The 26,585-nt window shown below is 37.1% G+C and overlaps 1 protein-coding gene across 1 annotated transcript in view; it reads left to right on the top strand.

Annotated features, from left to right (window-relative positions):
- Positions 1–2,621: 2,621 nt before the first annotated feature.
- The window catches only part of LOC129259039 (nucleolar pre-ribosomal-associated protein 1-like), a 29,323-nt gene continuing 5,359 nt past the window's right edge, over positions 2,622–26,585 (top strand). Inside the window, exons 1-23 of the mRNA XM_064098365.1 lie at positions 2,622–2,825; positions 5,455–5,597; positions 6,253–6,540; positions 7,017–7,113; positions 8,364–8,575; positions 10,214–10,344; positions 11,508–11,703; positions 12,760–12,897; positions 13,442–13,600; positions 14,118–14,256; positions 14,875–15,131; positions 15,947–16,045; positions 16,421–16,691; positions 17,554–17,742; positions 18,484–18,668; positions 19,165–19,365; positions 20,392–21,258; positions 21,592–21,751; positions 22,207–22,447; positions 23,057–23,243; positions 23,699–23,963; positions 24,617–24,791; positions 25,263–25,425. Coding sequence (XP_063954435.1) covers positions 2,630–2,825; positions 5,455–5,597; positions 6,253–6,540; positions 7,017–7,113; positions 8,364–8,575; positions 10,214–10,344; positions 11,508–11,703; positions 12,760–12,897; positions 13,442–13,600; positions 14,118–14,256; positions 14,875–15,131; positions 15,947–16,045; positions 16,421–16,691; positions 17,554–17,742; positions 18,484–18,668; positions 19,165–19,365; positions 20,392–21,258; positions 21,592–21,751; positions 22,207–22,447; positions 23,057–23,243; positions 23,699–23,963; positions 24,617–24,791; positions 25,263–25,425 — 4,959 coding nt within the window. The 5' untranslated portion in view covers positions 2,622–2,629. The remainder of the gene's footprint in view (positions 2,826–5,454; positions 5,598–6,252; positions 6,541–7,016; positions 7,114–8,363; positions 8,576–10,213; positions 10,345–11,507; positions 11,704–12,759; positions 12,898–13,441; positions 13,601–14,117; positions 14,257–14,874; positions 15,132–15,946; positions 16,046–16,420; positions 16,692–17,553; positions 17,743–18,483; positions 18,669–19,164; positions 19,366–20,391; positions 21,259–21,591; positions 21,752–22,206; positions 22,448–23,056; positions 23,244–23,698; positions 23,964–24,616; positions 24,792–25,262; positions 25,426–26,585) is intronic.

The following is a 26,585-nucleotide window of genomic DNA, read 5'->3' as shown; positions in this document are numbered from 1 at the left end:
CAAATAAGCATGCTGAAAATTTCATCAAAATCAGATGTAAAATAAGAAAGTTATGACATTTTAGAATTTAGCTTAATATTAAAAGAGTTATAGGCCCTATTCACAACCCAGTGGTATTTAAATGAGAGAGTCGATGATGTCCCTCTCTCACTGATTCACTATTTCTTAACTTTATTTTATTGTTTGAATTATAATTTTATTTTTTATAGATTTGACAATAATGCAACTTGTCTGAACAACAAAATGTTAAAGCAATGATAAAAATCCACATGTTCAGGGATTAATAAAGCTTTAATTATTTCACATGACAATGAGGAAAAACTTAAAATACTACATATTTCATATGATAAAAAAAAAAAAATAGTGAGTTGGTAACATCGTCAGTCTCTTCATTTGCATACCGTATGGGTACTAGTATTCAACCCGGCATAATTCAAAGATTTTGACATATTCCCCAAAATATTTAGAAATAGGGAATTTATCTTAATTTCACACCTTTGTTATTTCCAGGGTAATCTGTTGTCGATATTTTCTTTGTCAATCTGTCGACTGTATGCGCGGAGGATCGAATTATGCGGCGATGGCCTTTTGCACTGAATGGTACTAGTATTCAACCTAGTGAGGATTGATAGCAAATCTCAAAAGGGTTTAGATTGCTAAATTAGATCTAGATCTATGTAAGTCTCTGGCTTTGATTAATTCCCTGTTTGGTCTCATCTCAAATGGTCTAGTCCATAGTCGGATGGGACAAGGGCAGATTGAGAGACAGGGCCATCTTTCATCGCTAGGTTGAATACTAGTGCCGACGGGTTGAATACTAGTACCAAAATCTGTCGCCGTATAATTCGATCGCCCGCGCACACAGTCAACTGGTTGAAGAAAAAAATAACGGAAAAAGAATAACCAGCATTTGCTCTTGGAAATAAGACGGGTCTGAAATTCAGGTAAATTCTATATTTCTATATATTTGAGGAAACTCTCCAAACGGGTTGAATACTAGTGCCCTTACGGTACCCGATGTGAATAAAACTCTTGAAATTTTTATTATGCTTGTTCGATTTTTCTCATTTTATTCAAATCAACTTTTTGTTGGGGCGAATTACTTGTTCTTTAATATCTTCTCTTTGACATAGTTACAAATGCATTTATATTCTTGTTGTTATTGAAGAGAATGCAAAACATTGCAATTTTGAGTAAGTGATTTAGGATTACAGCAAATACGGGTTTTTTATCATACTCCGGGATCATAGATTGTTGGTGAAAAAAAATGGTACCAGAAAAGAAAAAAAATAATGATTAAATTCCCCAGATGTTATCAAAATTATTGAACTTTAACTAATGCTTGTAAAGCTGATAAAACAATAAATGAAATGCTCAACAAAGAAACTAAAACAACGCGAAATAGCACGACTATAGAGAGCTAGAGAGGCCCGGGGGGCCACTTCCATTGACGAGTGGATACCATGCGCGACCATGGGGTCTCGAAAAGCACCCTAAACACGTATTTTCCATATTCTGAAAATGCAACCCTTAACAAGTATTGGCGTGTGAAACCCTACCCTTAACAAGTATTGGAACAAAACGATACTCTTGGCAAGTATTCCCTGAAATGAACCCCTAAACAAGTACAGCAATATTTTATTGTTATGTCACGGGTCCGTCGGTCGTCGGTTTTACCTTTACACATCATTTGGTTAAGTACGGCCCCACCTTCCACATCTCGCGCAAATCGGACTCTAAACGCGTAGTGTTGGGGCAAAAAGGACATCCTTTATAAAACATTTAATTTTGTTTTATCATCCCCGCAAATTTGACCCTAAACACGTAGCTTTCTTTCCTAGCGAAATAGATACCCTTTTTTCATTATTTTTGTGTTTTTGACACCCTTATCACGTTACGAACGTAACGTGCCCTATCTTGAAAAAGACATCCTTTTTACGTGTTTTTTTGGTCGCGCATGGTATCCACTCGTCAATGTAAGTGGCCCCCCCCCCCTAAACAAGTACAGCGATATTTCAAACAGGGACGTCGGTTTTACCTTTACCTACACCATTGGGTTTAGTACAGCCCAACTCGCGCAAATCGTACTCTAAACACGTAATGTTGACTCCTGGGGCAAAAAGTACGTCCTTTATAAAACATTTTAGTCTTGATTTCTTATACCCTCGCAAATTTGACCCTATAAACACGTAGCTTTCCTATCGAAATAGATACCCTTTTTCATTATTTTAGTGTTTTTGACACCCTTATTACGTTACGTACGTAACGTGCGCTATCTTGAAAAAGACATCCTTTTTACGTGTTTTTTTGGTCGCGCATGGTATCCACTCGTCAATGTGAGTGGCCCCCCCGGGGAGAGAGGGGGGTGGGGTGATATCTAGTGAGATGGTTTGGTGATGGAGCTGGGGGAGGGGTATAGCAATAAGTATATATGGGAAGCTGACGAATCCCCTCTCGGCCCCTCCCCCCCCCCCCCCCCAGCCCAAGTTCGGAATGACGCCCATAATTAGAGGAAAAGTCGTGTAGATATATATCTTATTATATGATTTCTATATCGGACGTTGTGGTAAAATTTAATTGGCACGGAAACGGTGCCAGTTAGCGTTCCATAAATGATTAACATTGCGAAATGGGTCGAGAAGATGGCAAACATGTGCGCCAGAAAAAGGCTGCTAGAAAACGTAAACATGCAGCAAAAATGGATGAAAGTGAGGAAAATGAAGAAATCAATACCCCGGAAACTGACTGTAAGAAGATAAAGATAAATTTTGATCCTACAGACTTCATCAGCCAATTGAAAAAAGACGGCGTTTTACTCTCGGAAGGTGAGTGATCAGTACACGAGATGGTGAGAGAATCGAGAGGGCCAGACACGGGGTAGAAGTTCAGCTAGCTCCGCTGCGCTGGCGAACGACTGCGGGCGCCTGTCGGCCCTAAACTTGAATTAGTCCACGCTTATTCTGATCTAGACAGCTGGCAGCCGTCTGTTTCGAGGAGTTTTTTTAACTTTTTTTTTTTTTCAATTTCTCCTCGTACACAGACGGCTCGCTAGCGTGCAGCCACCATTAGGGGACTTGCAATGCAAAATCCCCCCGTCGGGGCTCTTCAATTTTTGTCTTTAATGAATAAAATTTTTGAAAATTAACGCGACCAAAATGCAAATTAATATTCCCTCTTGGCATTAATTGCCAAAAAATGGTGAAAAATCAAGTTAAAAGGAACAAAAACAGTGACTTACCTCGGCTGTCGCGCAAATTCACTTCCCCGTTTTATCCGATCTTAAGTACATAAACATATTGCCATTGAGTCCCCTGTACAGATCGCGCTAGAACTTCGGTCTCTGTATTTGGTGAGTGAAGCCAACGGAGTTCAGCTGAACAACCAACATAACAGAGACCGAAGCTTTTGGTCTAATTCTGATCATGCTGATCGATGTCTGATGATCATGCACATATGATATTTAGCTATACCTTCTAGGTATAATCATAGATCACGCTGTCATGGATGTGCAAGGCCAAGGGGGTGAGGTTATGGAGGTTTTCCCAGAGCAGAGGAAAATAAAATAATTTTAGTCTAGGCTCGAGCTTTTTATTAACTCGACGTGGACCAGGAGCCACATGAAGGCAAGCGGCTCCTGGTCCCGTTTAATTTTTGGATGACCAGGAGCCACATTCATGGAACTGGGAGCCAATTTTTTTTTCATTCAGTCAGTTTGGACATTAGTTCAGACGCTTTTAAACTGTCAACTGTGTATCAAATCTAAGAACTGTCTGTATTAACTTAAGATGAAGGAGGAGAAGAAGAAGAAAAAGGAGGAGAATGTTTTATACATTTTTTTTTAATTCAAAGATGACTACTGGTGTACCTTGTAATTGTATTTTAATATTGTCTAACATGACCAAAAATAAAGAAAAAGAGAACAAATTGGCGCCCCGAACACTACGGCAAAACTGCCCAGTTGACCCCGCCCTATAGGACGATAGACGTAGCATATTTTTTCCGCTATTTTCCTTCATTATACACACAGACACACACAAAAATCAACACACAGCCGGCCTGGCAGCCTGCCACATATATCGCGACCGCATCTGGTCGAAAGAGGGCCAGAGATCGAGCAGTGACTGTCATGGTCCGAGAAGGGATTGAGTAAACAATCGCCCCGGGCGTTCGTCGTAAAAAAGCGCAAAGAGAAAGTTAACTGTGTGACAGCAATTTTGACAGCTGGAAACAGGTGGTGGCCATAAAATGCTCTCGTTGAATGTCCATTTGTAATAGTTCCATGCTGTAGTTAAGCGGCGGTGTTTGCTCCATCATTACACGAGCCCAATGGCCATCATCCTTCTGTGTACTAGGACAAAAAAAATTAGAAAATGTTGAAAAACTCCTCCGAAACAGCGGATTTATCAGTCTAGTCTAGAATCTACAATTTTCCCCCTTGTCTTGATATTAATATCACTCAGTTGTCTTGCTCTGCCTTAATGTCATATTCATTTTGAGAGGCATTATTTTCCAAGTTATTGTAATATGTCAAGATCGGTTGTAATCATGGTAGATCTAATACAATAACATGCAATGCAATGCATCATGGCCCAGGACTTAATTTGGCACGAGTAAGGGCAACTTATTGTTAGTCAGCCCAAATATTCATAATTTAGCAAATTAATTTTTAGGGCCTACCTCATAATTTTAAAGATTTATATAAAATGCATTTTTACGTACAGGAGGCAAACGGCCAACCGTTGGTCATGTGGGGGTACTGCAATTGACAAGGAACATTATTTCATATATTATTGGATGTGGGAATGAGAAATGATGACATGGAGCAGAAGTGCACAAGTTGAAATGTATTGGGAAGTCCTAGCACTGATGAGTACATTGTAGATGAGCGACAATTAGAGTAGGCTTAGATGAGTTCTGGATAGAAGATGTGATAAAGGACTTAGAGGAGACTCCTTGTGATATTGTCATCCCTATTTCTCAAATTCGTGAAATATTCCTCTAAATTTGTTGTCTAAACATGTGCACAGTGTCAGGGTTTACAGACGATGGAATACTCAAAATTGCTTTGTACTTTGCTCTGACAAAATATAAAAAAATTAAATTACATAACATCTCTTTCCTTTTTCTTTTACTGATTCCTTCAAACTTGAAGATTCTTGCACAGCTTGATATAAACCAGTGAGGGACCTAATGGCTGGCTCGTTGTCTGTTGTCGACATTAAGCTTTAGCTGTCATTCTTTGATTTCTCTCTTCTTATTCAAATCATTTTTTTATTGGGGTGGACCTGCCCTTTAAATTGAAGGAAATTGTTGGAGAAAATATCTGTATCTCATATTAAACAGTTCTGCTCCTGTACTGTCTAGATCTTTTGATCAAATAACGTTGATTATGATTCCTTACCAGCTTTTGTTGCTATCTGAATTACAATTTTTATTTTCTTTCTCATTGTGCAGTTCTAGGAAGCTTCTGCGCCTGTGCCAAGTCATTTACATGTGGTGTAGGTGACATTGATGCCGTGCAGGAATATCTTCAGCATTCACCGCAGTGTGCAGAAATCACAGAGCTCCTCACCACTGACAAGAGGCCGAATGGCGAGGTAAAGAATTCACCTTAGAATATGGGTTTCTTTTAATGAATCTTGCCATCAAATCCACACTAAATTTCAATGATAAAATTAGCAATCAGCCCATCAAGTGTGATAATATAAGTAACTAATAATTTGTGATATTAGTTTTATGAAAGGGAGCAGGTTTAGTTGTTTTAAAGCATTGCGCATTTCAAATAAATTTGGACATATTCCATTTTTTATTTTTTATTTTTTGCTGGAAAAAGGTTGTCACAATTTCTGCAATTGATACAGCACCACAATTAAAAAAGGAGGTTTGATATGGGATACCCAAACACTTCAACCACAAAAAAAAATAACCAGAGCCTGAAACTTTCCATACCAATCTCATCAGCAATTTGTATCAGAATATTGTAGCAGTTGGAAAAGAAAATTGAACCAACTTTGTTCAATTTGTCTGTATTTTGAACTTGCATCTTGTTTTCACTTTCAGTCGATAAGCTTGATAATTGAAAAATGTATTAGGCTTCTGCATGAGGTATTGATAATACTAAATAATACAATAAACTTCAAAACCTTAAGTAAACTATATTAGACTATACCTGTAAGATGAGAAAATGTGTCTTGGAAATTCCATAAATCTTAATATTGATGATTTTCTGTTCGTGTCTTTTCTTGCCTGCAGCTTCAACTCATCTTCAACTGCCTGACCTCTATCATCCTACGGCTTGCCGATGATCTCCATCACTTCCGGTCCCTCTTCCTCCCGTCCCTCCACGTCCTCCTACGCATGCACATGCGTCATGTCTACCGCGCCCTCAACCCAAAGAACACGGCCAAGGTCATCATGGCGGCCCTCCGCTTCCTGACGGCGGTGGTGGCGCTTGATACGTCCTCAGCTCACGAGGTTTTGAACGTGTTCAAGTTTGACCATGGATCCCTGACTCCCCTGTATAACAGGCGAAACAGTAAGGTAAAGCACAGAGTGAATGTCGGAATAAGATTTATATTTCCCCCAAGGAACATGTCAAATGATATCATCCTCTTCTACCAAATAACACTTCAAGATGCAAGGGTATTAGGAGCTTTAGATGATATTTCATGAAATAGGCCCTTGGATTTGTTTACTGACTCCTGGGGTCCGTTTCATAAAGCTGTTCGTAAGTTAAGAGCGACTTTAAGAACGACTGGTTATCCTTTCTTACGCACTAAAACCATCGCCAATGAACATTTTGGTATATACTCTTTACCACAAGAAATGATCACCAGTCGTTCTTAAAGTCGTTCTTAACTTAAGAACAGCTTTATGAAACACCCACCTGGGGAATATTTTATGAAATGACTTGTTGCTTTGTTATAACTATTCATCTGTTGTCTATCACAAGAACCGTTTTCTTCTCTTTGATTTGATTTGTTATCTTTTAAAAATACCATGTGTTCTTTTTGTAGGCAGAGGAAGATGTTAGAACATGCCTGATGAGATTTGCCGTGGCTTTCCTTGTTTCTGGTGACCAGCACACTACTACGCAGTTCTTAGCCAACAAAGGTAAATACAATGATTCCTGACAGGAATATATTCCCCAAAACATTGAAGTGGGTAACAGCTGCTCTGCTAGGGTAATTATGCTTCATAGTTTGTAGAGCATTTCAAGAATCCTGACTTTAAGCAAGTATGATTATTTGTATTGTTGTTGAAAATGTACACCTAGAAATATATTTGTTTCTGAAAGTAGTTGAAATTATATTAAACAAATAGTTTATTAAGCATTTCAACATGCTGGCTGTAGAGAGAGATTGCTAGATCTGGTAGGACACCCATAGTCTGATTGCTTCAAAATCAACTCCATATCGCGTCATCTTTAAGGCAGGTATAAAATCATTAAATCAGCAATATTATTCCTTACTAAGCTTTTTTTTGCAAAAGTATCCAAATGAAGTTAATTTTCCGGATTTGAGCCATTTTTAAAAAGCCCATCATACTAACAGACATTTTTAATTCAGATTTGGTCAGTGACTGATATGTACACACTCATTTGAGTTCATATACCATTTCTCCCACATTTTAATATAATAATAATATAGGGTATTTATATTGCGCACATATCCACCTTGTTAGGTGCTCAATTGCGCTCCTATATTACCCGGCTAAGCTAGGCGTTCATAGCGCACACAGCTTTTTAAGGAATTACTTCCTACCGGTACCCATTTACCTCACCTGGGTTGAGTGCAGCACATTGTGGATCAGTTTCTTGCCGAAGGAAATTACGCCATGGCTGGGATTCGAACCCACGACCCTCTGTTTCATTTTACAAAAATATGTCTACTTGCTCTTACAGTGTAGTCAAACAGTTAGACACGTTTGGTATCACAGTAGCCAACTTCACAGCTCTGCAGCATATACTTACACAAATTGTCCTGATGTTTTTTCTGTGTGAACTCATCACTTCATTAGTTGTACCGGTTTCCTGATCCATATTGGGTTCATTATAATCCAAGCTGCTATTTTGTTAGTATAATCATGAAAACCAGGGGGCCGTTTCATAAAGCTGTTCGTAAGTTAAGAGCGACTTTAAGAATGACTGGTGATCCTTTCTTATGCGCTAAACCATCGTCAGTGAACATTTTGGTGTATACCATTCACCACAAGAAAGGATCACCAGTTGTTCTAAAGTCGCTCTTAACTTACGAACAGCTTTATGAAACACCCACCAGGTTAAAATTGCTTTGAAAGTAGTATCAGAAGTACTAATGTAGTGATCTGTAAAGTGAATTTTCATTTTAATCCTCTTTGATTAGATTTCTTGAAAGGTTTCTTCAAAGGCTTGGTGGAAGATAGAGCCTCTACTCTTCAACTCTTCCTCAATGCCCTTCTGGAGCATCTCGTGCGTAATCCCGATGTCACAAAGACTCAGAAACTACCGGTGTTGAACGAGTTCACACTTTTCCAAATTGCGCACCTCTACGGCAGATGGAAAGGAGTGCATGATATACAGGATGAACAAGTAGAGGTAGGTTTTTTGACTTTGTTGTTTTGTTCGCTTTTGTTTTATTTTCTACTTCTTGTTTTCTTGTTAGGTATTGTATTTTATGTAGTAGATACATGTACCTTGGTTAACTTAGTATTATTGTAATCAAACCTAGGTTTAACCTGAGAATAAATAAAAATCTTACATCATGTTGATGCGTATTGCTATTCGTCTATTTCATCAAACATTTGTGACAAACATAATTTTCTTCAGAATTCATTCAAATTCATTCCATATTCAGATTATCATCATCTTCTCATGTCGTTTCATTCATTGTGCTATTTACCTCAATCATTAATGAATTTGGCAACAAGCAATAAAAAATAGTTTGGTGTAAGGTTAACTAATCAGATAAGATTTATTAACTCTATTGACCCCCCCCCCCCTCTCTGGGTATGAGAGTATAACAAAATATCATAATTACAATGATTTTATATACATAGAATATACAAGTATAGTATACAAATAGCGAATAGGCATGAGTGCGATGGTGCGAGATTTCGCATGAGGTGAAAGAAAGATGCTCTATTCAACGAGGCGTGAGCCGAGTTGAATAGAGCGTTTCTTTCTTTCACCGAATGCAAAATCTCGCACCATTGCACGAATAATAATATTCGCTATTTGTGTTGTACAACGCCTCAGAATTTAGCGAAAATATGAAAAAACAAAGAGTTTATCCCTATAGTAATCTATGAAAAGGGAGCAAAAATACCGAAAGCAGAAAGCAAAATCCCACAAGCACGCATTTAGCCAGCTGGCTTATACGCGTATTGTTCATTTTTACCAAGCGCAATGAATTAAATTGTATTGTGACGTCACCTCCTAAAGCTGTGCAACGGTACATTTTGGATGGTACGTCTTTTGTGCAACGGTATGAATGTTTGACATTCAGCCTCCCATTTGCTCGCGTACAACAAGCTAAGTAGGCGTTGTACAATACATAACATCAATGCTGTGAGAATGACACCCCTTGTGTTGTTATGCTTTAGTCCAATGTGCATTGATCACCTTTAGTGATACTTCTAATTGAAGCAAAATTTTTCGAATACAGAAAAAAAAATGCACTAGTGTCAGGGTTGCTTTGATATACTCTAATGAAAATTATGTCCTGCTAATACTACCAACCCTCTATAGCCTACATATGATAAGCATATTTTGAAGACTAAATTGAAAACCTACCTTTTTAATCAGTAGCAAATCATATCAATTTTCGTTGTTATTTATGATATAGTGCTTTTAATTTGTTAATTTATCCTCTATGCATTTTCCTTTAATTTTCGTTAGTCTTAAGTTGATGTTATATCTTATTTTGTATTTCGCTGACATGTACTTGTACTTATTTTTATCTATGTATCCCGCGCTTAGAAACAATGCGTACGAAACGCTTTATAAATGTTGTTTATTATTTTTATTTGATAATTAGTGAATTAAAATGACTGGGAATAAATTTGCAACAATTGCACTATAATTTGTAGATTACATTGTCGGTCAACTGTGTGATATTGCGATTTCAATGTAGCCTGGATGATATTGGTTGAATAAGGATTTCAAAGTAGATTTTGGTGAATGAGGTCAAATAACACAATTAATACATCTTGTGATTCGCCCTCTACCTTACAGGCAGCGGAAGACCTGGAGCAGGCCGGGAGAGAAGCTGTCCGGCGCAAGGTTCATTCATTCCTGATAGAAGTCACCACCTCCACCAAACATGGCATCAACTTCCTGGATAAATCAATAGGACTTGGTGGAAAGTAAGACATCTCTCTTTCTGCAACTAAGGCCATATTTCATAAAAACTTGGTACCAATAACATGGCCTTAGATAATTTTGCAATCACCTTTTAAGGACAGAATCAGTGGAGATATTCTTCAAAGAACAAACCCAAAAAGACGTTTGATTAGTCTGCCAAGGTTGAAGTAGAAAGAGCAATTTCTTTTGGGTCCAAAACATGTTTTCTGTATCTCACAATGTACTGGCGATGGCACTATCAACTAAAATGGTGCAGTCAATTGATAACAAGTAATAATGTCACCAAGTTTTGCATAAATTCATGTAAAATTTATAAAAAGATAACCTCGCTCTATAAATATATTGAAGAAAATACTACATTTTAATAATGTAGTACCAAATTGAGTGAAATTGATCTTTATTGATATCATCTCTATGGTAACATAATAATAGTAATAAGAATTATAATAATAAAAAGCATTTATGAGGCACCAATTATCTAGTTGCCTATTGAAACCTAACATATTATGATGAGTTGTTAATGTCTGTCTGACATTTCTCATAGCAGCAGCCAGTTACCAGTTCCCTCAATCAATGAAAAGCGGTGATTTCATGGGATTGTCAAAGAATTACATCTTGTCTGTGCCAAAAAGCTTTCTGGAAATTTTGCCTATGGGAGCATTTCATGAAACCCCCAAATCATTTTTTTTTTTACAAGCTACTGAAATCGTTGCATTTGATTGGCTGAGAGCCAACTTAGTGAAAATATCTGCCCAAACTCTTCATGAGATGCTCCCCTGTCTCTACTAGTCATTTCAATTGCTCTTCTGTGATTCAAAGTGTAATTGTCATTCTCTGGAAATTAACAGTAACAGTATTACTAACAACCAAATAACAAGGGTTTTATGGATATTTCAAAAGAATAGCAATAATTCACTGCTGATGTTTTTTGTAAATCAGACTTTACTGAATTTATTGGTATTTTAACTGTTCTTTTTTCTTTCTGAAGTACTCTAATATCAGTTAGTTCTTTATGGATATTTCAAAAGAGTAGCAATTTTTCAATGCTGATGTTTTTTGTAAATCAGACTTTACTGAATTTATGGGTATTTAATTGTTCTTTTTTTTTTCTCTCTGAAGTACTCAGATATAAGTTAGTTCTTTTGTACTTTGAATATCCAAACAGGAATTTAAACAGCGCCCTCTTGAAGTTCCTTCAGATGTTGAAGACCGCAACGACGGATGACCTTGTGGCAGACCTTGTGGTCCATATCTTGAAGACATGTCCGGACCTGTTATCCAAGTACCTCTCCTCTTGTCCTTTCTCCTTCACACCGAGAGCGTCCTCATCATGGCTGGCCAACGTGGGTTTCATCGAGAAGGTAGGTAATGTTGGTTGGACAAGATATTGGAGGGCCTACCCATTTTATCAAGAAGTAGAGGTAGGTAGTTCAGTGGTGGATCCAGGCGGGGGAGCAAAGGGCACATGTCCCCTCTATATTGAGAATTACCCATTAAACATATATATTGATATATATATTATAGTGAAATCTAAAATTGTAATCTGAGCTCTATTTTCAAATTAACTACTCTGGTCCCCTCTATTTCAAAATCCTGGATCCACCCCTGGGTACTTGACCTGCGGCAGATGTCACAACAAGCATATCAGACTACAGACAGAGCTTTTCAGTCTATCTGATTGCCAAGGAAATTGTATATTTAAATGTAAATGCCAGTATTTGAGTGTGATCAGAATCCAATAAATTGGCCACCCAATTGTAATAGTAGGGCCTATACATCAGTAGAAATATGTGCCCAATGATTATGGGTGGGTCAAAAAAATGTGTAATTGCTATTAAGAAATTACATGTAGCAAACTAAACACAACATTTTAACCAGAGTGTAGGGGTTTTCCCAAGCAATAATATTGCATGGTCCTTATTGATGTGGGGAGTCTTCATTGTGCTCACTTTTCTTGTATTTCCTGATTACACAAAGTTACATTTTGATAAAGTTATTACATCTGGATTTAAAACTATATGGTGATAATTGACTTTCATTTTAAAGAATTTATTATGACTTCGCACTTGGCACCACAGAAATTTGTTTGAATTGGGTGACTTTCAACTTAGAAGATGTAACACATGATTTGCATTGTAGTATGAAATATTACTTTGACTTGGAGTGATTGTTCAATTTTTTTAAGGTCAACTCAGGTCAAACCAACAGTATTAAGTTTGAAGCCAGATATTTTGTTTGAAAAATGCTCTCATTACAATTGATTTCTATCTTTTGTTAGCCATTTCAACATTACAGATTTTGAATTCAACAGTTAGATTTAGTAACTTACCGTGTATTCAGTACTGCCGCATATGATCACCTAGTTTTACTAGGCCCTCACATTCTGTCTTGTCAATTTTTTGTCGTTTATGTAATAGATATTTGATGGGCAGTCTTCTGTGAGTCCTGCCTTTACCAGGTCGGATAAAGTGGGCGTGTCTAGGCTGGTTTCCATGGTGATGGTGACAACAGTACCTGCTGTGGCTAATCATGCATTCTTACTGCAATGTATCAAGGTATGTCTAGAGAATAAATAAAATGTGATATCTGATTTCCAAGAAGAGATAATTATGATGTTAAAATTTTTGTCATTTTGGAGATTGTTGTGGGTGTGGTAGTTGTGATGGTTGTGGTACTGGTAGTGGTGATAGGTGCATATGATCATTCCGGGAATAATTTTCCCTATTGCATTGCAATTTTCTCCACATTATTTTAAAGACTGCTACAGAAAAAGTATTTTGTTTAGCAGATTTTTACATGGGATTGTACAGAACTTAGTTGAGAGCTTTTCTCTCATGACCAAAACTGCTAATAAAATTTGATAGCAAAATTTTCCCATGTAATTGAATTCATGAAGATTGTATTGATGACATTCATGATATAAGTACGCACTGCTAAAACCAGAATTAGTATCCATCTGTTGGCCTTTGTTATGCTCTTTGGTGCTTGCTTTCCCCATGACGAGCTGTCAAATCACCTACATGTATATCCCAAACTTGATATTGATATATGATTATTGAATTCTGATTGAATTTGTTATATAATTCTCTCTGTCTATAGCACACAAGCAATCTGGTATGTCTGACAGGTTTACAGCTAATCGATAAAGTGATGCAGAAAGCAAGAGGCAACATGGAGCAGAGCAGAACTGCAGGTGCATCACTTTCTCATACAGAAAAGCACATATTCGTGAAGCAATATCAGGAGTCGCTTTTAAAGGTCAGTTGTACAAGGATGCATTCTCAGCGCCTAAAGTGTGGTAAACAACACATGATCCATTGCAATCCAATTTTCTGAGAAATTGTAATAGCATTTCATATGATAAAAATCTGCATGTTTTTTTTTCTGGCATAAGGCTGATGATTTCAGGAGATAATCTTTGTGTAGCTGTCTGATATCCAGTAACAAAATTTGTATGTGTGCATTTTTTTTTTTAGTGGAAACATTGTTTTGAGAGGGGGCTAGATACAAAACAATGCCAAATTTGAATTTTGAATGTTAAAAAAAGATTCAATGGCTACTTGTGTGCTGGAAGTCAGATGATACTCCAGCATAATTCAAAGTTTTAGCCGAGCTTTAATGCTCATTGTTTCAAGCAGTTGTTTTCACTTTGTAACTTATTATATCCTTTATGTATTTTGAAATTTTAGGTTCTAATGCATTTTCTCTTTAATGCTTGTACATTTCGTTTCTTCTGTGGTACTAATTTAATCAAGTATTTCTATAATGTCATCAGGTTCTACCGGATGTTGATACCTTGTTGTCGTGCTGGGAGAGATACCTCATCAGGATAAAAGAGGGCAGCAAACACAAAGCAGAGGACATTGTGTCGGATCATACGCAAGCTTCACAATCAGATCAGGAAATATCTTCAGGTAAAAGATATGTCAGGATGAATTGATACTGGCAATGAGCTGTTTTTGTTGTAGCTAAAGGTTGGGTGCAATTCAACACAAATATGCTGTACGTGGAGGTGTTTCACAGAGATTTAAGTGTGACATAGATTCGCACTTAAATGCTGACATGTATATGATATGTAATGCACAATTTTATTGATTAATATGCAGTAGTGCGTGTCCTCTTGGCATGATCTGACAAATGCGGTCATGCCTTATATACTGGGCATTAACTAGGCATTTAGGCATTTAACATACACATACTCACTACTTGTTAAATATTTCTTACATTCAGTTCAAATATTTCAATGTATACAGATAGAGAACCTCTCTGTTTAATATAAGAAGTAGCAATTTGAAGAAGGATTCACATGGTCATAGAGACTTACCGTGATGTTAGTGGAATATATTGAAATCAACTTGTTGGGGATGAGAGCTGCCTTGAATTTTTCACTCCATTAAATGAGGGATCATGGAAGAATGTACCTTTTCAATTGTTGTTCCTGCTTTATTTATCCCTTTTTTCAATTGTGGTTACATTTCCTAAACATGGATGAATTAATGAGTACTTAATGTTTATTCATTTGTTTGATTCAGGATTAGCGCAGCCAGAGCCGGCAGAGATTCTCGTACACATCATGAGAATCCTGGCTGCGTATACCATTGTTCTCCCATCGGCCTTCCTCCAAACAGCATTTGACTTCAGTCGGCTCCTTCACGGAATATTCCACTCTGATCACATGACTGCCAAAGAGGGCAGTGCTACATCAACCCAGCATGCCTTGCAGCTTCAGTACGAGACCATGAAACTTTTGATGGGTTTTGATGTGGGCCGTTTCCGCTGGTTCAAGGAGGTGAGCATTTCGATATTAAGATATTTTCCCCTTTGACTCTGAGAGGTGGATGATCTTTATACAAAGCGCGTAAGGCTTGGTCCCACTGCACTCACGGATGCAGAGAGGATGTAAAACGGAAAAGAATCTTGCCATCCGTTCGAATAGGCTATGTATCCTTTGTGTACTCTTTGCATACGTGTTTCAAATGCTCTATATCCACAGAGCATCCGTCCACTGTTATTTCATTGTTCGCCCATTTTGTCCATTGTCTGGAGCGAATGAAAACGGATGGAGACACTCCGAGATTTTGCTTGTCCGCTGTGTCTGTTATGAATACGTTTTGTGTCCTTCAGCCAGTGGGACCAGGCCTTAAGTACCTGTAGTTGCAGTAAGCAATGATTTCACAGGAAAGTCTGAAAAATCAAGGTGATCTCTCACCATGTCATTGTAAATCTATGTATCTGATATCATTACTTAAACCTTTTTCTTTGAAATTAAGAAATTTAAGCTGAAAATTATCACACTGAAGATCACCAACACAGATCAGCACATGTGGGACAGTGTATATTGCTTTGGAAAAAAGGCCCGACACCTAGCTGGAATACCATGCTTATTTTTTCCATATAGCAATTAGACATTTTTATGATTAAGCTGATATTTACATACAAATCAATTGAATTATCATTTTATGGGACTCTGTTCAAACTCTTATAAGATTGTTACTGCCATTCTGTCATTCATGCTTAAGCAAGTTTCTATAACTGAAACGTTCAAACTAAATCATGCTTGATATCTCATCTAGTCATGATTCATTCTCTCGCTCTTTCTTTTAGGTCAAAGGTGAAGGGTCAGCCATGGGACAGCTCCTGACTGTTTTGATGACCTCTTCTGATTCTAAACTGATTCATGTATCCAAGCAATTAATCTGTCAGGTAAGTCTATTATACTTTGAACCCTTGTACTTTTTCCAAGAAATGAGATGATTTACTTTCATTTGATATGAAATTCTGTTACTTTTTTTGCTTCTATGCATAAAACAAAGGATATACTTTCCTCTTTCATACGATATACAATTGTTATATTTTATCATAGCCATATTTGGAATATTTGATTTCCAACATAATTCATCTTCTGATTTTGCAGTGTTGTTGTATAATATACAAAAAATTTCCTGTAGCTACTGTTCATGAATTGAACGTAATGTAATAATATGAGAAAGAACTAAACATAATGTTGAAAATTTTACAAATTTAATGTCTGTTCTTTGTATCACTGATTCCTAAATGTTGATTGTGACTTCATTCCAGGTCCTGAAGCACACCGGTCAGTTTGACCAATGCCCCGATGAACCAATCATCTGGCTTGATGCCTTTTCTGCCCCGACCTCGGTGACCCATGACCCCAAGGTCGTGACCGGCTTCCTGCAGCGTATTCTGAGCAAGGTGGTGAGGAATCCATACCCTCACAATGATCGCATCATGGAAGCTGTCACAGAGATGGCTATGAAGGAAGAGGATGATGGGAAGATGGAGGAAGCGGAGGAGGATTCCAGGAGCATTTCTGAAGCAGGATTGGCAGGTGAGATCACGATCCCATCTTACAAAGAGTTACGATTGATCCGACCAACCTCGATTCTATGGAAATCCATCATTGTCATAATAGTTCAGCCAAGAAATTTGAAAAATGTCCTTTGTAAACAATGAGAAGCACACTGATTTTTCAAGAAAACAATGAATGTATGAATATACATCAAAATTGGAAAATATTTTGAACAAACATGCATAATAGATGTTGACGTTGCTGGCTTTCCATAGTTGTCGTTGATCCGATCACTATGTAAGACGGGGCCCAGGATACTCCTTTACAAAACTTTGCTAAAACTTTGTTATCAGTAACAAGTTTTGATAACTGTTACAGGCTCTTGCAGTCATTGCACTTGGTTGTGGGATTGCAATTGTTTTTTAGACAACTTGCTTGTGTTGTTGATTTCATAATGTGATGGAGGGGAATGAAAGGATGAGGGGGATTAGAAGATGGATGATGAGGATGGTGATGATTAATGATGATGATGATGATGATGATATGTTTATTATGATGATGATGATGATGATGATGATGATGATGATGATGATGATGATGATGATGATGATGATGATGATGATGATGATGATGATGATACTGATGATGATGATGATGATGATACTGATGATGATGATGATGATGATGATGATGATGATGATGATGATGATGATGATGATGATGATGATGATGATACTGATGATGATGATGATGATGATGGTAATGATGAGGATGATGATGGTAATGATGATGAGCTAAAGAATCTTTAAAATAGTCTCTCTTCCTTTTTGGAGAGAAGTGACTTTGGCTTTGGTATTTTGCAATGGTGATTTACAAGTCTTTCTCTCTCCTTGTATCACAGCTATCTTAGACATGGATGAGATACCAATCATTGCTTCCCATCAAGATGATGATGTCATGCAAACTGACCAATTACAAGAAGAACAGGTGGTAATGACCCCTGACCTGGGTCAATCAGGATCATTACCCTGTAGTGCCCTTGTACCGGCATCATTAGAAGAGTTCAGTGCAATGGAGGAAAATGGAAAAGGTATTTGCATTTAATTGCTCCTGGTAGAGAAATAAGAGCAAAGAAACAGATATGATTGGGTATTAGGATTTCTCTCAAGTATCAGGATTGTAGAAGAATTTCACCCTAACATTCATATACTGTATACTGCAAACTTAGATAGGAACAAGACAAAAGAATATGATAAGATCCTTTTTTTATCATATTTGCTATGATAGGACAAATGTTTTTGAAGGTGTGGTAGAATTTACAATTTTAGCAAATGAATAGTTAGTGAAACAGCCTATGTGCATGTTAACTTTTGAACAGTCAAAGCTACTGAACAAAGGATATTCCATGATGACAATTCTAGGTCTTGAATATTACTCTTCAGAATTCAGCCTCAAATGTGCACATGCAGGGGCGAGCTTGATAACATAGTTCTTGGGTTTCCTGGCGTGGCATATCAGTGGTGGAGCACCCGCCTTGTGACAGATCGTGGCTTCGATCCCCTGGCCGAGTTCCACCAAAACTTTTATAATTGGATGACCTGCCGTCTATCCAGGAGTTAGGCATATTAAAAATAGGTTGGACAGGGTAATGAAAAAAGACATTTTATTCAGGGCCTCTGGAAGACCAGCATATTACACTGAAGAAGCTACATGTACCCTGGATAGAAAATACAAATTTGAGTTATTATTTATTTTAACTAGAAATGCGAATAAATCATTTGCTCTTCCATTTTCTTAACCGTTTAATTTATTTGAATTTCTTCATTCTCAGTTGCTGACTACCTTTCCAGAGTCCTCACATCAATCCTCAACACACAGCATGATCCAAGGGTCATTTGTCACCTGGTTTATCAATCCAGCCAGAACCAGACCAAACCGGTCATATCCAGCTGGAACCGCCTGCTATCATACTGCAATGAGTGGCTTCCAAAGTCAAGACAAATCAAAGTATCCAAGGTAATTATAAATGTTATTATTTTGTTATGTCTAGGTTTATTTTGCTGTATTTCTATTTTTGTGGGATGACATCATCTGGATTATTGTCATTGTGTTTTTCAATGTTACTTTATCATTATAGCCCTTTTGCCTTTAAATTATATAATCATAAATTTCTTGAGAATATCAGTTTTGCCATCTCATGACAGAAGGTAGCAACTCTTAATTTCTTTTAAATACTTTTTTCTTGATATTGGATATTTTCTGTATGCTCCACATGATGCTCCGAGATAAGAGACAGATAGGACCCAATTTGTGAAATATAGATGTTTTAAAACCAGGTATCCCTGAATAAAAACAATGACAAATCTTCCTCATTTACTCAAATTTCTTTGCAAGGAGTTGCTTCCTTTTGTCATGGGACATGCAGAGTTATCTGTGGTATGTATATTTTCTACCTTTGTTTTTTTTATAGTATTTGTTGATTTCAAACCTTTCTTTTTCTCTTGAATGGCAGCTAAAGGCCAAGCAGTCCTCATCATCACTGAAGACATTTTCCTCTTTACTCCAAGAAAGCTTCATGAATAGGGCAAAGCTAGAGAAGGATGTGAACATAAAACAGGATATCATGGATAGTGTGCCCTCTATTGGTCAGGATGCAGTCCATCCCATCATACAACAGTGTCTACTTTATGTAGGATCGTGCACCAATCAAGAGGTCAGTGACTTTTGCTATTTGCTATCAAATTCCACTTTTTTGTGACTAAGTGGAATAATTTGCTTGTCATCACATCAGCCATCAGCAATATAGGTGGGTTTTTTTTTTGTAACCAAAGCTTGGTCAGGGACCTATGATTGGTTCTGTCTCGTATCGATTATTGCAATGGGCTCCTTTCTACAATTCCCTCTAATCAATTAATTCGTATTCAACGACTACAAAATTGGGCAGCACGATTAATTTTACAGGTTTCCCGAGATCATCCTTCCCAACCACTCTTTAATTCTCTTCACTGGCTTCCTTTTAAACAGAGAATTACGTTCAAATTACTCTTGATTGTCTACAAAACACTGAATAAACAGGTTCCACAGTATTTAAGTAACTGCTTGAATCTGTATACACCTACTAGAGCACTTAGGTCGGCCAGTGATCACCTTCGCCTCACATATTCATTAACTCGTACATTAGCTGGTGACAGAACTTTTACGGTGTCGGCTTCAAAATCCTGGAACGACCTGCCACTAATAATTAGACAGTCTCCAACATTAGCAATTTTCAAAAAGTCATTAAAAACTCATCTCTTTCGTACTTTGTAGTTTTTAAAATATTACATTTGATTAATTCATTGTAAGCGCTTTGGGCCTAATGGGAAAAGCGCAGTACAAATAATAAGTAATAATAATAATAATAATATAAAGTTTAGCGATTGATCATACATGTAGGCCTGATATCTGCAATTGATTTACATTCATTATTACGTGTGAACAATTGAAAATTAGCCTTATGATCAATTGCTAAGCTTTATGCGACAGGGCCCAGTTCTCTCAGGTTAAATTGTCCAAGTTAAGTGTTCACTAACCATCATCATTCAAATTTAATTTATGAATAAATAATTTTCACTATCCTGAAACTGAAAGCCTTATTGTTTTAGTATACTCATGAAAAGAAAAAATGTTTGCATTGGAAAAAAAAAATAATATGAGATTTATGATGTCACCTTATTCTATCCTGTTGTTTGTTTTTTAGAGCTCCAATGATGCTGCACAGTTCTACACTGACATATTTATGGCTGTACTTCATCAAGCAAAAGAAAAATCAAAAGATGTCTGCAAAGAGCTGAGAGAACAGTGTGAACCATCACAGGAAAATACCGATGCCATGGATATCCAAATAGATAATGAAGATAGCTATAGTAAAGAGGACTGCGATTGGCTCAAGTTGAGTACTGTAATCCTGAGGCATCCAATCATATGTGGGCTTAGATACGACCCATGTACAGATAGGGTCAGGGAGGTGTTGACTGTGTTGAAGGAGTTTGTACCCCAAGTTGAACTTGAGAGAGAACTGAGGGTACTAGTTGCAGCTGCAGAGAATATGCTTCGGACTTTGTTGGTGCCATCTGAGAATGAGGCACATTCCAGAGTCGTCATTGATCTCCTGGTTAGTCTCAAGGGTTACATCCATCCAGGAAGATGTCTATGTGTCCTCAGGCAAGTTGTGTCCTTCATGAAGCAAGAAATCGCCAAGGACCAAAATTATGACTTTGAATCCAGAGGACTACTATGTTTAACAGGGGAATACCTCCTTATAGCATCAAGGATATCATCTTCAGAGTCCAATTACAGGAGCCTGGATCACAGAAAGGTCACATCCTCCAGAGGCACTTATGCAGCTGTCAAAGAAGTGCCACACCAACATCCCTCAGGGTCAGACTGTTTGAACACTATAGATGTCAAGGATATCCTAGCCATAGCGGTTGAACGGAAGTCATGGACTTTGTTGAAAGCCATTGGTGAACTCTTGAAGGAGCACACTCACCTGTTGCCGTTAGATTCTGATATGAAGGGAGCCCTCTCTGTTTGCTTGGAAGCTTCCAGACAGCAGCGTAAGCAGGTAAAGAGTTCTAGTCCATGTTTCCTTAGAAGAAGAAGATGAAAAAAACGATTTGAAGATCGAAAAGAAATAATTTGAAGATGTAATGTGGAATGTTGTATTAATGAAATTTACACTGAATAGTGAAATTAGATTGAAGTACATGTATCATTATCAGCCCCTTTGTCCTGAAGTCCTTACAAGTTCTTACAGCTTTGAAAAACTCTATAGAAAATTTAATTTACTCTGTAATTAAATTTATCTGTACAAATTGATTGTCTATATTCAATTTATGTATTCATATCATTCCCCCCTCCCTCCATCTCTCTCCCTCTCTCTTCTCCTTTTTTTCAGATGGGAGATGAGATCACTCCAATCCTTATTAAGGCCAATCCTTGCCAATTTGAGGACTGGATCATGGATAGCTCACAGAAGAAAACAAGAAAAGATAGCATAGCTAGTTTGTACCCATCAATAGCAGCTTATCTGTCCTCAGCTGGAGATAATAAGCGAAGTAAGTCCAAGCTTATACTGAAACACTTATTAATAAAATATGTAAATGTATTTGTAAAAAAAAACAAAATTTGAATATTTGACTCCTAATTCACTTATGAGTTTTTTATATTTTTTTCCAGATGTCATCATTATAGGTTTTCACAAAAAAAAGATTGCAAAATCAAATTTTTAGTTCTTCATCATTTGTTCTCTGTTTTTCCAACAAAATTCACTACTTACCATTAAACAACCAAACCTTACCGTAAATTAAATTAAATGCAATTCAATAAGCAGTCCAGAATAAGAAGTAACCACCCTTTTAAGAATTTCATCTGCCATTGGCTATGTACTTAAAGCACAAAAATGAGACTCTATCGGTGTGACACGCTGTGTCCCAATGCTATACCTGTATGCAGTGAGTTTGGTTTCAAAATTTGTGTGAGATTTGAAAGATCTATTTGTTTCCTTGTCAAGGTCTCCGATGCAGGAAGCATCTCCAAAAACTCTGCTGGACACCTCTTGTGAATGATATCTTAAAAGATCCTGGTAACCAGGACGATGATGATGATGGTACTACATCAACAGACAGAATTCCTGCTGCTGCATCATCAGAAGTTCTGTGTCTTCTTTTACCGTATGCACCCCAGGTGGAGTTGAGAGCCTTGTTTGATGCAGTAGTGGATCTACCATCATCTCAAAACAATTCACTAAATAAGTAAGTTGTGCATGCATTCCAATTTCAATTACTTTCTTATGTTTAACTATTAGAAATTTGTTTGCTTGCATTTCAGTACATGTATGACAATCCAGATTACTTTCCAGAAATATAAAGTAGCTACGAAACTGATGAATTAATTTTTTTATAAAGTGTCAATAGAAATGCTGGTTTCTGCTGTTTAGTTTTCTACAAAATTTCAACTGAATTATATTGTTTGAACAACATAAAATCTTGAGGTTACTGCTTTTTAATATAAATAATGATAGAAATGCTGCAATTTTGATAGATTGAATTGTAAAATTGCATAATTATGATAATGAAGTTTAGAAAAAACCCAATACTTGTAAACAACATAACCTAGGCCTCATAACACAAAGGTTAGCGATTAATCGCTAATTTGAAGAAAAAAATTTCTGATTGGTTCCTAGTAAGTCTACTGAGCAACAGTGGTCTTCATATGCCATTTCATTTTAGCGATTTATTGCTAACCTTTCTATTATGGGGCCCTGGTGCTGCCAGAGCATAGAAAACTATTAAGGAATTCAATAATGCCTTAATTTTCAATCTACTTGTGTTTATTTGCTTTAAACTTGTCTATTTTGGCAGGTCCCAACTAGAGGTCCTGAAAGGAATCATAGAAATTTTACTGAAACAGGATATAGAGAGAAGAGATGTTCTGCAGCAGAAAGCTCTCCGCTCCATTCTTCTGAGTCTGGTCAATGAATTCAAGTCTTCCGAAAAGAACCAGGACCAGTTCCAGGAACTGTCTATTCCCATCAAATACATGCTTGAGGTAAGACTTTGCCATCACTTTTTTTTTATATTTATTGATGTAAAATGTTTATTTACAGTAAAAACATAGCTGATAATAAACAGCTCACACAGTAACCCATTTACGGACAAATTTGTACTTTAGAAATCTGTTGATTTTTTTTTACAGATAACTTTGATTTAAACTTTGATGATTCATGAAACACTATTTTTATATTAATCTCCTGAAACTGGATCTGGAGCAAAATTTGATGGAGCAATAGTTTTGCATTAAATTCAGCATCACTAGAAAAATTATATATTTATAAAAGTTACTAATGACTGCTACCATGATAATTATATGTACTGAAATAATTTTCCATCAAGATTTATACAGTGTATTCTTGGAATATTCGCATGTACAGTATGGCATTCGGTATCAGCTTATTTATTGTCATGAAGTTACACAAAATTTAAATATTTGCTCTCCTAAAACAGCATCTGAAAGATTTTGAGTCGAACCGTGACCTTGCAGTGACCTGGAAGCAGTTTGTGATCTCTGGATTGAAGACCCAGTATCATAACCCAGCCTTCCTGGATCTGCTAACCCAGTTGGTGGAGCTAGTCTACTGTGCCAGTCACTCCGGCAGAAAGTTCATGCCACTGAGTAAGCTCTACCATGCAGTCGTGGGACATTCCAAGTTCCTTCCAAGCATGTTGGGGCCTGGTCAGGAGTCTACTGATGTACCCATTGAAACGAAAGGTAAATATTATTTTGAATGAAAAAAAAAAATTTAGGTTTTTTAAGCTGTTTTAATATTGAGAAAACAGGGTTACTGTGAAACCCTATGAGGATTTCAAGGTGCTTTGGACCATATATTCACTGTTTTTATATCATTTATGATATTGATTGTAATTTGGGGGCACAGTCAGAGTGAAATTTGTGCAGTCTTTTTATAATTATCTCTATTTATCTATGTTGGTTCATTTAAGCAATTTCTCATAATTTATTTGGCCTTTACTGCAAAGAAATTACATGTTTTCACAATATAAAGTTACTTTCTTGTGGCAATGTTATGCAAATCTATGCAAACGCTCCATGTCTTTACATTGGAATGTTTCTAACAAGGTTCACTCAAGGAATTCATCCCCCCCCCCCCTCCTCCAAAAAAGTCATGATTTGCTGTGTTTTGTTATACGTCTGTCAAGCAAATTCTTCTCAAAGTAAATTAAGGAAAGTTGTTTGAATATGTAAATGGAAAATGTATAATACATTAAGATTTGGAATGTGAACATCCAATGCAAGGCATGTACAGGCATGAAACACAATTTTCTCTTTTGAACAGACCTGCCTTTGCTACCAATAATCCCATGTTTGACCATATTTCACCCCATATCTTCCTTGTGATTTTACAGGAGCACTGGTGAAACTACTACTCGCTGTATCCCAGAGAGAACCGTCCTGTTGCAATACTGTCCACTTCACCATTCTCCTAGGTGCTTACACTGCAAGGAGGACAGTTTGTGATAGGGGACTGCTTTCTCTGATGCATATCTATGAGAAGAACAATGCCCACATGTGGGAGTACAGGTAAGACCAGGGTCAACGACTTTTATGATATTCTTCGCAAATCTTTCTGTGCATGGTAGGAATTGATTAAAGAAATGAAAAAATAGCCACTTAAAATGAATAATTATTGATTTCTAAGGGCATGTGTGTTCAGCATTAGGGCTTTTTAAAAACTTATTGGGGCTACTCCTGGGCACAAATTGCACAGTTTAGGTAAGCAGATAGCAAGTTGATAGCACTTCTTGACCTGTACTTTGCGTAATTTCCTGCTTTTTTTAATCGCCTTGTCCCTTACTAAGGGCTAGAAGGCAGTATCTCAGCATTCAGCCAGAAAAGTGCTGTGATAGTATTCAAAGGTTGGGTGAATTTAAATAATATTAGTCATAACTACACTTGCTTATATAGTGCTTAAAACTACCTTTATCAGAAGTCTCTACGTGCTCTTCAGTAATGCAGCATATTTTACATTCATTTGATAATTGTCCCATCCAGGCCTTACATATGGGGCAAGGAGGCAGTAACGCAGCATGCAGCCAGGAAAGCCCTAGGGAGAACCTTGTGGAAGCAACCTAGTGTGGAGGATGTCCTCAAGCTTCTGGACACCAAGGTTCTCTACGATTCCATGCTCAAGTTCCCACTGGACCAGTCATTACATGTAAGTTGACGATTGTTTGTGTTCAATTTTGTCTATTCACCACATAAAAATATTCAAAATACAATGCAAAATAGAAACATACATGTAGAAAAAAGTAAATACAATTTACACATTCATATAAGAAGTCAGCATATGGGAAGAGGCAACAAAAAAGATTAAAATCTTGCGGGCAGGTGCCTCTTTAAATGATAATACTAAGTAATAATAATGATAATAATAGTAATAATAATAATATGCTTTTATATAGCTCTTGATACATCAAGATGATTTCTCTAAGCACTTTTAAGATATATCTGTAGAAACATTGTGGTGTAGTGGATCTTCTTGCCTTTTACCAAATAATCAGGGGGTCACATATTTGAACCCCACTGAGGTCTAGTATCCTTTGGCAAGGCATCAATCAAGATATTGCCCCTTTCCACCCATGTGTAAATGGGTATCTGGTAAGATGTGACAGCCTAGGTAGTATGCCTGTCAGTTGAGTTTGGAAATGAGTGGAGAAAGTGCTTACATTGTGTGCAGGCCAATATCAGGTTCCCGGGGTAATATTATATCTGTATAGGCCACCGCACGCCTTACGATGTGAATAAACGTAGTAGAATTTGATGCTTATATTGAGGTATGTAGTGTCCTACTGTGTAATGTTCTAAGTCATTGTACGAATACCTATGTTCTAATCTCTGACTATGCTATCATCCTTTTTAGAATAAAAGTGAATTAAATATCTAGTCGTTATGACGTCACACCAATCGTACTATTGGCTACGATTCAAAATTAATTTGGCCTTCACTCAATCAAGGGCTTTAATGAGTCACATGACTGCAGAATTTATTTTTCTCTAGGTCAGTGCTCTCCATCTATTGTGAATTACGCATTCCTACTTGTTTACAAATTTTCATCCAAAAAATTACTCAGTGGTAGATTTCACCCTTCCTGTAATCTACATCCAGTACCACCTGTTGTTCTGCATACCGGGAATGTGAATTTCACACTGATGGTATGCGATTGTAATTTACGACATGTGTCATTCAAAGTCAGCTGATGAACTTTGTAACCTACTTCTACTTCTTACCAGTCTAAACCAGTTCAAGTGTGTTTATGTAATATTTTTCATTCTATAATTATCAGTCTTTTCCCCCATCTCTCCTATATCTTTTTCT

This window comes from Lytechinus pictus, chromosome 4 (assembly GCF_037042905.1).
Source record: "Lytechinus pictus isolate F3 Inbred chromosome 4, Lp3.0, whole genome shotgun sequence".
NCBI lineage: Eukaryota > Metazoa > Echinodermata > Echinoidea > Temnopleuroida > Toxopneustidae > Lytechinus > Lytechinus pictus.
This window is presented reverse-complemented; position numbering and strand designations above follow the sequence as displayed.